This window comes from Panthera pardus, unplaced genomic scaffold (assembly GCF_024362965.1).
Source record: "Panthera pardus isolate Hobbes unplaced genomic scaffold, ASM2436296v1 HiC_scaffold_3, whole genome shotgun sequence".
NCBI lineage: Eukaryota > Metazoa > Chordata > Mammalia > Carnivora > Felidae > Panthera > Panthera pardus.
This window is the reverse complement of record NW_026526876.1, coordinates 11,887,690-11,898,112: the sequence shown is the minus strand read 5'-3', so window position 1 is coordinate 11,898,112 and position 10,423 is coordinate 11,887,690. Positions and strand designations below refer to the sequence as shown.

At 63.1% G+C, this 10,423-nt stretch overlaps 1 protein-coding gene across 1 annotated transcript; it reads left to right on the top strand.

The window, feature by feature from the left end:
- Positions 1 to 253: 253 nt before the first annotated feature.
- On the top strand, positions 254 to 10,013 carry AIPL1 (aryl hydrocarbon receptor interacting protein like 1). The gene is given in 8 exon segments (XM_019413753.2): positions 254 to 371; positions 897 to 1,063; positions 1,605 to 1,784; positions 6,717 to 6,810; positions 6,813 to 6,904; positions 8,101 to 8,277; positions 8,534 to 8,675; positions 9,106 to 10,013. Coding segments are annotated over 7 exon segments (984 nt in total). The 5' UTR covers positions 254 to 371; positions 897 to 967; the 3' UTR covers positions 9,309 to 10,013.
- Positions 10,014 to 10,423: the final 410 nt, after the last annotated feature.

The window sequence follows — 10,423 nt, the reverse complement described above, 5'->3', positions numbered from 1 at the left end:
AAAGCTCCAGCCGGCTTTCTTCCTTCTTGGTGACAAGGGAGCGGGAGAGTGGGGTGAGCTGGGGGCGAAGTACAAGCTAGCCCCCCCTGCCCCTGGCGGAGTAACCCCCCCTCCCCAGTGGAGTATGTGTGATAATCCTTGCACACTCCTGGCTCCCCAAGAACAGGGGAAAGGGGTTTAAGTGCCGCCATGGGGATGTGGGAAACTAAGGCAGATGAGACATTAAACTGCCTTACTGCCTACAGCCACTGACAAGTCCTTGTAACCCGCAGAGTGACCTCCCTCTAGGAGCTCAGCTGCCTGGATGATGACACTTTGCTGGGGGCAAAAGGGAATCTTGGCTCAACATTGTCCTGACCCCCCAGGATCCTGTGAGTCTACTTGACATGAAAATTCCTTTGCAAACCTCCTTTATCTTTAACCCCCAAGTGTATGCTGGCCATCCTCCTCCAAGCTTATGGCCCCCGATATACATCTGAGGGGTCTCGTGACTGGGGTCTTACTAGACGGTAATAAATGATGTTTTGCTAACAGCAGCCCCTCAAGGGCCTGGAAACCTTGCTTCCAAAATTCCTTAGAGATTTACACGGTCCCTGACCCCCTCCCAACCTGAGGATATATGATGAGTTACCCGGCACGACCCCATACGGCTTTTTCTGCCCACAAGTCCTGTCCCCGTGCTTTAACAAAATCACCTCTTTTGCACCAAAGACGTCTTCGAGATTCCTTTCTTGGCCGTCAGCTCTGAACCCCCCACCATCACTCCCCCAAAAACCCTCATTGGGGTGGGAGGAAACCAACGGTGGGGGTTCGGGGGCCCCCACATCGCTGTGAGGAGCAGGGATGAGGCACCACCGACCTACTCCTCACCCACACCCCTGCGGGCCAATCCCCAGGTCTCCGCCACCCAAGCCTTCGTCCGGGGAGATAATCTGTGCCTGAGCCCACACCTCCCTCACCCGCAGCCATGGACGCCGCTCTGCTCCTGAACGTGGAAGGGGTCAGGAAAACCATCCTGCACGGAGGCACGGGGGATCTCCCCAACTTCATCACGGGGTCCCGGGTGAGTGGGCCCCGCCCCCCACACCAGATAGGGGCCCCCACCGCAGCCTTCGCACTGAAACCCGGCCGGCTTTGTCAGAACCCGGCCGGACACGTCGTCCCTGGATTGTCGACCCCTGAGCACCTGGGGACCTCTGGATTGGTGCCCATTCACGGGACACTTTTGACGCTGGAAAATTAAACTCTGGCGTGGGGCGGGGGAAGGGCTTTGGGAATTTTCTGGAGCCCCAAACGTCGAGTTAAAAGGAGGGGCCCTCGGCCGTCGTCGTTTTGTCCACAAATCTCTGGGGGGCTTCCCTGGGTCTGTGGCTGCAGATCCAGGGCTGATGTAAGCGAGGGGCTCCTGACCCGTGGGCTGCCAGAGGGTGGGACGGGGTCCTTTGCGAGGGAGTGGGCTCCCGGCCCCCCGGGGGGAGCTCTGGCTGGGGCTGCGTGAGCTGAGCCCCGGGGACCCCCCCCCCCCCCCGAGAGTGTCGGTGGGGGGGCTTCCGCAGGCACCGTGGAGGTGCGTCTAGACCCGGGGTCCCTGTCTCGGCCGCCAGGTGATCTTCCACTTCCGCACCACGAAATGTGACGACGAGCGGACCGTGATAGACGACAGCAAGCGCGTGGGCCACCCCATGCACATTATCATCGGGAACATGTTCAAGCTGGAGGTCTGGGAGGTGCTCCTGACGTCCATGCGCATCGGCGAGGTGGCCGAGTTCTGGTGCGACTCCATCGTAAGTAGGCGCGCCCGCCAGGGCTCCTGCGGGGCCGCGGAGCGGGGCTGAGACAAAACCCTGGGTCGCCTTCCTCCGCGCAGGTGGGGAGTCACCCCAAGGAGCAAGCCCCAGGGCGACAGTCAGCGTGGTGGCTGGCTGGCTGGCGGGATGTGGGACCAGGGCCACCCATGCCCCACACACCATTGTTGGATCCTGGGGACTTTTGGCCACGGGTCACTTTTCTGCCCCCTCCCCACTCCTGTGACCCTTGTAAAATTATTTCCACTTAAAAAATCTTTTTAAATGTTTATTCTTGAGAGAGAGAGAGAGAGAGACAGAGCACGAGCGGGGGAGGGGCAGAGAACGAGGGGGACACAGAATCCGAAGCAGCCTCCAGGCTCCGAGCTGTCCGCACAGAGCCCGACGCGGGGCTCAAACTCGGGAACCGCGAGGTCATGACCTGAGCTGAAGTCAGACGCTTAACCGGCTGAGCCACCCAGGCGCCCCCCAACAAACATTTCTTTTCTTCTTTTTTTTTTTTTTTTTAATATATGAAATTTATTGTCAAATTGGCTTCCATACAACACCAACAAACATTTCTTGCGGAAACTTTCAAACATATACAAAAGCCAACAGAAAATGCGGTGAGGTCCCAGGTGCCCATCCCCCGCGCCAGCCACCATCGACCCGAGCCCGGCTTCCAGCCCCATCCTCCCGCCTCTCTCCCTCACCCGCGTGGTTACAGCACCTTCCAGACACCGGATCATTTCACCCACAAATCCTAGAACTTGTATCTGTAAAAAAGATACTAAAATAACATCACCTCGGTGTCATCGTTACATCCTTTTGAAACCCCGATATTTCCTTAATGCCAGTCGCTCCTTGGTCCTGTTCCCGCCACTCTCTATGGCTGTTCCAAGCTGGGCCCAAACAACGTCCACGCACAGGCCCTGTGGATACGCGTCTTGGGTCTCTTTTTGGGTCGTCTCCCCTCTTTGTCCCCTTGGTGTGGATTCCTTGGAGGGACCAGACCCCTGCGTCCCTCTGCCCCCGTAGTTTCCAGACGTCGTGCGCCACACCTGCTTCTCCCTCTCACTGGGTGGTACCTGTCTTGTCCGATGGGTGCAGACGTTGAGAGCCTGGTCCAGCCAGCACCAGCTCCCCCGGGCTCTCCCCCGATGGACGCAGCGGCTGCTGATGGCGGCCGATCAGATTCAAGCCCTCACCGGGGGTAGTTTGGGGGCTGTGTGACCCTGGGGAAGTCCTTCCTCCCTCTGGCTGTCTTGTTCATCCGTAGACAACCGAAACCCTAGGCTAAGGGGCTGTTGTGGGGAAGACGTGATGTGGTGCTTACGAGGGCAAAGCACAGTTCGGGGCGACTGAAAAGTGCTGGAAGAATTTCGGAGACGAACTTTTATTTATTTTTTTTTAACTTAAAAATTTTATTTATTTATTTAAAATATTTTTTTAATGTGTATTTATATGAGAGAGAGAGAGAGAGAGACAGGGTGAGCAGGGGAGGGGCAGAGAGAGAGGGAGACACAGAATCCGAAGCAGCTCCAGGCTCCGAGCTGTCCGCACAGAGCCCGACGCGGGGCTCGAACTCACAAACCGTGAGATCATGACCCGAGATGAAGTTGGACGCTTAGCCGACTGAGCCCCCCAGGCGCCCCCGAACTCCCCTGTTTTAGACGAAGCAGAAGAGGCCGAGAAGAGCGACTTGGGCTGGGTCAGACAAGTAAAGGGACAGGGTGGAGGTGGGACCCCTGGTTCCCCCACCGCTTATCCGGATGGAAGGCCGGACCCCGCCCCCCGCAGTGACCGCCAGGGGCTGCAATGCCGGGGTCGACCGCTAGGGGCGCCCGCCCGACGGTCCCCCCCGCCAGGTGCGAGGTGGGCGTGTCTCCTCTGCCTACCCTCGTCTGTGTTGTGCCTCATCCTAATGTGTAGAAAGAGTGTAAAGATGTGTCTTCAACGAGCCAGGTCTTCAAAAAATCGGCTTTGTGGCTTCCGTTAGTTTAAAATGCCATCTGTCGGCTTTGCTTATGGTGAGGTTCTCCGGCACGCGCACCTGTCACTGGGGGGGGGGGGGGGGGGGGCGCGCGTGGGACGAGCCTCGGCCGCCAGCGGGGTCGTGCTCCGCAGGGTCCACGCTCGCTCACGTCGGAGACCCGGGCGCCCACGAACCCTCGATTGGCCGATTGGTTTGCTGTGCGCAGAACCCCGAGCTGCTGCTACACCCACCCCCCCACCCCGAACGCGGGCACGGCTCTGCGTGTCCTGGGCGGTCTGTGTGCGCGTCTCGCAGGCTGGCGACTTCGATGCCCCGGGGACAGCCTGCCATGCCTCCTCCCGGCCCACGGCCGCCATGATTGCGCACGCACGTACGCACGTGCCACGGTGGTTTCTCTAATGACGTTTCCCCCTTTTCTCCGTCGCCGCACCCGGGCATCAAGCATCCACCCTTCATGGGTCTGTCTGTCTGCTTATCTATCTGGGAACATTCGCTGGGCACCAGGTTTGGACTGTGCCGTGTGTTAGGGGTGAAAGAAAGCTCTGTCCCTCAGTCTGGAGGAGGAGCAGAGACTTGAGCAGTTACGACGGAGGGCGGCCAGTGCCCTGATGGGAGTCAGTGAGGGCACAGTGCTTTGGGGCCACAGATGACGGGCAACTAGCTGCTTTAGGATCTTGGGGGAAACTTTTTCAAGACGACATTGAATTGGGTATTGAAGGATGAATAGGAGTTCACCAGGTCTACATGTGGGGAGAGAGGTGGCATCTGGGCCAGGAAGTGTGCAAAGCTTTGGCGTGGTTAATTTACCTAGCCCCTTCCCTGGGGGCCATCTCTCTGAGTTTTGGGGGGCACCTGGTGGCTCAGTCGGTTAAGCACCCGACTTCGGATGAGGTCACGATCTCACGGTCTGTGGCTTCCAGCCCCGCATCGGGCTCTGTGCTGACGGCTCGGAGCCTGGAGCCTGCTTCGGACTCTGTGTCTCCCTCTCCCTCTACCCCCACCCCCTCAAAAATAAATAAGCATTAAAAAAAAGAATCTGAGTTTTGGAACAACTCAGCGATCGGTGGGATCATCATGTGTGTTTGTCAGAGGACTTAGGAGGGCCTGGCTCTGCCCCTCACTCCCTGCAGAGCCCTCCTCCTGGACAGCCCTCATCAGCTCTCGCTTTGAAGAGCGGGGGGCCTCCTGCCTCCCTCACCTCCCCCTACTCAGGGGAGGCAGGGTCAGTGAGGAGCTGGGGGCCTCTGCCCTGAGAGCTCTCCTCCCCGCCTCACCCCCACCGTGGGCAGGACGCTGGTCTCGAGGTGGGATTTCGTGCTGGTGCCCAGTAGTGTGGGTGTGAGGCCAAGGGCTGCAAACTCCGATTCCACCAGGGGCCGGGCGCTCTGGCCGATCGACGGGGGCAGCCTGTCCTCAGCCACCGCCCGCCTTGGTTGCCGCGTGGCTGCATATTCTGAGTTTTTAAGATGAGCCAGAAATCTTCATTAGCATGCAGACTCCCTCAATACTTGAATGTCAGGAACTAATTGGTAAAAACTCCACAAGGCTCGGGTTAAGACAAAACCCATCTGGCAGCTGAATATGGCCTCGGGCCCACCGGTCTGCAGCCTCCAGTGTAGACACAGCCCCTCAGAAAGAACCCGCCCCGGGCCTTGAAGCCTTAGAGACGGGCAGGGGTCCTGGGGCCCCCTGCCTCCATCGCAGCCTGGGTCCCAGTCCCCGGGGCTGGAGCCCACAGAGGGCCCCTCGTGTGTCTCTAGCTGTCCTGCCGGTCCCCAGCCAGGCAAGCTGGCCTCACAAGACTGGCGCAGACGGGGACTCCATCCTTCCCGATTTCTCCTGGCTCCTGGCGGCACCCCCAGCCCCACCGTGCTGCCCAGAGGGTCTGCTGGCTCCAGGGTGCCGGTGGCTCCGTGGACTCGTGGGACGAAGGGCGTGTGAGCTGGGGGCCGCCTGCCGGGCCAGGATGGGCCCTCCCCCAGCCGGCTGCTCCTGGGGCCTCTCCCGGCTTTAGTTCAGCCTTGATCCCCATGGGATTAACTGCCATCTGGTCACCTCCCTCACAAAGGAGCCTCGGGCATTCTGGGTTAATCCTGGCTGCTGGGGGCGGGGAGCGCTGACCGTCACCCTCACTCACCCCCACGCTGGTGACTTGGAGGGCAAGCTGAGCTGTTTCTGCCCCTGGAGTCCCCGACACCGGGTCTTTCCCGGAGCTGCCCTGAGAGAGCCGGAGGTCGGCCGTGTCAGAACCGGGTCCAAGCAGAGGGGCTCACAGCTGGGAAGCTGAGGCCCCAGGGGCTGATGTCCCCAGGCCTCCTCCACCCCCAGAAGGGCAAGCCCGGTGCCCAGCGCAGGGAGGGGCTGGGATGAGCTGCGATCTGTACCCACCCCCTGCAACCCACGACAGCTCCCCCATGGCAGGTGTGGTGCCCAGGCTCTCTGCGAATCAGCGTGGCCCTCTCGGCCACTGGAGCCTGCTCCTTCCCCTACTCTCCACACCTCCCTCCCTGCGGGTCACAGACTCAGGGGCTCAGGTCTCTTGGGAGAGAAATGCGTCAGCGCTGAGCACAAGGGCCAGCAAGAGGCAGCATGGCACTGTGGCGGGAGTGTGTCCTCTGGGGCCGGGTTTGAATCCCGGCTCTGTCACTTCCTAGCTGTGTGACTTAAGCAAGTTACTTAACCTCTCTGGGCTGCAGTCTCCTCATCTACAGAGTGGGGATAATAGCCGTGCCTCCCTCACCGGGTCATCTAAGGACCGAGGCAGCTAACAGAAGGAGCCGGTGAACACTTTGCCTGGGACACAGTGAACCCCAGTCATTGGTGGGGCGTGCTGGGGACAACGCGTACTACCAGCCACGGGCAGGCTGATGGCGGCGGTGGCCGGACCCAGAGGTGGGCTCTCTGGGGCCGGAAGCCACCGTGGTCTCTCCCCACAGCACACAGGGGTCTACCCCATCCTGTCCCGGAGCCTGCGGCAGGTGGCGGAGGGCAAGGACCCCACCGAGTGGCACGTGCACACATGCGGGCTGGCCACATGTTTGCGTACCACACGCTGGGCTACGAGGACCTGGACGAGCTGCAGAAGGAGCCACAGCCTTTGATCTTTGTGATAGAGCTGCTGCAGGTGTGCCCGGGCAGGGGGAGGGGGAGCAGGTGCGTGGGGGGGCAGGTGCGCCCCGGGGGTGGGGAGGGGCAGGTATGGGGGGGAGGGGGGTGCGCCGGGTCGGGAGAGGGGGCAGGGGGCAGCAGGGCAGGGATGCCAGGGGCGGGGGGGGGGAGCAGGTGCCCCCCGGGGTGGGGGAGGGGCAGGTATGGGGGGGAGGGGGGTGCGCGGGGGTCGGGAGAGGGGCAGGGGGGCAGGTGCATGGGGCAGGGGAGGGGCAGCAGGTCAGGGATGCCAGGGGCGGGGGGAGGGGGGGGCGGGGGGCGGGGAAGGGGCAGGGGGCTGGCCCAGCCTCAGGGCAGCTGTGCCCCGGGGGGAGTGGGCCCGCAGGGAGCCTGACCTCACTGGTCACTGGGCGTCACCTGCTTTCTCTTTAGAGCACAAGAGGGTTCATAAACCCCAGCAAAAGTGGAATCTGACCCCCAAAAGTACCAAAAGCCCATCTGAGACCAGCTCTTTGGGGAGTTACTGGTGTTCACTTCGGAGGCATTTACTTCTGTTGGTTCTGGGCTGTGCTTTTGTTTCCAGTGGTTTCCAATTAGTCCCCTGGGTCCTGGATTCAGACCTGGTTCTCCAGCAGTGGGAGAGGCTGAACAGAACTGCCCACACCTTCTCACCCAGACCCCAGAGTGACTGATAGCTCGCGTTTGTGGGGTGGCGGGAGAGGGTCAAGCCCGGGTAGGGACTCAGCTCATGGCCCAGGATGAGGTTCAGCCCGAGGGCTACGTGGATGAACAAATAAATAAGAGAATCGTGTCGGCGGAGGGTCTTTGTGGGCCTGCTAGGACAGTTGTGCGGTTTCTCCACTGCACAAGGGCATCACCTCCAAGGTGCTCGTCACCGACCCCGTATATGGGAACCTTTAGAATGACGATTACCCGGCAGATGGCACTAAAGCATGTAGTTCTGCCAAACGAGTGTCCTGACGATCTTCTTTAGACTGAAGTCAGGTGTGTTGACTGACAGAGGGCTGTCTCTCCCTGATCGCACAGAGGATCTGATTTAGGCCCCCCGTGTACGTGGCTGTGGCTGTGGCTGGCGAGCACGGTTCTGCCGCCCGGCCCACCCTCCCCGTGGAATAGGCCGAGGGGCTTCCCCAGCCGCGGGGACGCAGGCACCCCGGTCCCCGCCTCACCCGCCTGCCGCTCTGGGGCCAGGTCGAGGCCCCGAGCGAGTACCGGCGGGAGACGTGGAGCCTGAGTAACGAGGAGAAGCTGCAGGCGGTGCCCGTCCTCCACGGGGAAGGGAACCGGCTCTTCAAGCTGGGCCGGTACGAGGAGGCCTCCACCAAGTACCAGGAGGCCATCGTGTGCCTGCGGAACCTGCAGACCAAGGTGGGAGGCGGCGGGCAGGGCGGGCGCGGGGGGGGGGGGGGGGGGGGGCGGCTGGGAGCTGGGGGGGAGGGGACAGGTCGCCGAGGGTGGGGGCGGCTGGGAGCAGGGGGGGAGGGGACAGGCCGCCGAGGGGGGGGGAGGCCGGGGGGAGGGGGCAGGCGGCTGGGGGGAGGGGACAGGCCGCCGAGGGGGGGGGCGGCCGGGGGAAGGGGGCAGGCGGCGGCCCGAGCTCACGGCGCACGCGCTCCCCGGGCAGGAGAAGCCCTGGGAGGTGCAGTGGCTGAAGCTGGAGAAGCTGATCAACACCCTGACCCTCAACTACTGCCAGTGTCTGCTGAAGAAGGAGGAGTACTACGAGGTGCTGGAGCACACCAGCGACATCCTGCGCCACCACCCAGGTGCGCGTGCGCGTGCGCGGGGGGCGGGGCCGCGGCGGGAGGGGTCCCGCGCCGCGCGACGCGTCCCGTCCCCGGTCGGGCGGGCGACCCGGCGGCTCGCGAGCCCGAGACTCCGGGGCCCGGGCCCCGTAGCAGGTGCTTGTCGGGGAAGCCTCGCGGTCCTACTGCGCGCCGGGCCGGGCGCTCGCCTCGCCTCACTTGGCGCCCAGAGCGAGCGCCGGCCGCAGGGGAGGGGGGGGCGGGAGGGGGCAGGGAGAGGCCCCCCCCCCCCCCCCCCCCCCCCCCACCGAGGCCCGCGGTCTGGGGAGGGAAACCGAGGCGGCGGCTCGGGCGGACACGGAGGGCACGGCTCGTGATCCGGGCTCAGGGCGGGCGAGGCTCGGCCTCTGAGGCCCCGGCGGCCGGGGCGGCCCGATGATCCTCCCCTCAGGCATCGTGAAGGCCTACTACGTGCGGGCCCGGGCCCACGCGGAGGTGTGGAACGAGGCGGAGGCCAGGGCGGACCTTCAGAAGGTGCTGGAGCTGGAGCCGTCCATGCAGAAGGCGGTGCGCCGCGAGCTGAGGCTCTTGGAGAGCCGCCTGGAGGAGAAGAGGGAGGAGGAACGGCTGCGCTGCCGGAACATGTTGGGCTAGGCCAGGGAGCGGGCCTCCGGGCCTCCCCGGCCTCCCCGGCCTCCCCCGCCTCCCCCGGCCGCGTCCTCCCCTGACTCTTCAGACTCCTCTGGCCTCCCTCGGCCTCCTCCTGCCTCCCTCCTCCACTGACTTCTGGCCTCCCTCAGCCTCCCAGGCCTCCCCTGGCCCCCTCCTCCACTGACTCTCCGGCCTCCCCCAGCCTCCTCCTGCCCCCCTCCTCCACTGACTCCCACCCCCCTCCTGGCCTCTGCCTGCCCCACCCCCCGCCCCTGGCCTCCTCCTGGCCTCTTCCCGGCCCCCTCCTCCACTGACCCTCTGGGCTCCCCTGGCCTCCTGTAGCCTCCTCTGGACTCCCCCGGCCTCCTCCTTTCCCCTTCTTCACTGACTCCCAGCCTCCCCTGGCCTCCTCCTGCCCCCCTCCTCCACTGACTCCCCAGCCTCCCCCACTTCCCTGGCCTCCCCTGCCTCCCACAGCCTTCAATGCCACCCGACCTCCCTGGTTATTTTTGTTGCTTCATCCACTTCCTCTAGAATTCTCTCTGGAGTCCCCGCCACTCCCTTCTGTGCGGGGTGACCACTGGACCTTTGCTTCTGCTCTGTCCCCACTGTTAACACCTGTGCTCCTTCTGTAGCCAAAACCAAGTTTCTGTGCTTTGTCCGCAGACTGACTTTAAAATGAGAAAACCAATAAACGGTGTACGTTTCCCCAAAGGCCCCCGTGCGGTGCTGTGATCGCGGTTCTTTTTCTGTGCTTCCAAATTCACGGCCACCAGGGGCCACAGAAGGAGGTCACTTGTGGCGAGGAAAGGGGGTTAGCGTTCGGTGGGTTCAGGCTCGTGGCTGAGGGCCGTCCAGGTATATGTGCGCGAAGCAGAGGGGAGCGGGTCGGGCGAGGGGACCCCGTGGGCTGGAGTGGGACGGTCACCGGCCTCCCACTGCCCTGGGCGGGACCACCGGAGGCTGCAAAGCAGGTGGAGAGCCTGGCGAGGGAATTAATTGAGGACCAGGACCTATGGCCGGAGACGCCCGGCCCCCAGGGTCCTTCCGTTTTCAGTGTGCGGCCTTCCCTCCGCCGCCCTCTTCCCTGGGGTCCGTGAGGGTCTCACCCCGTCTGT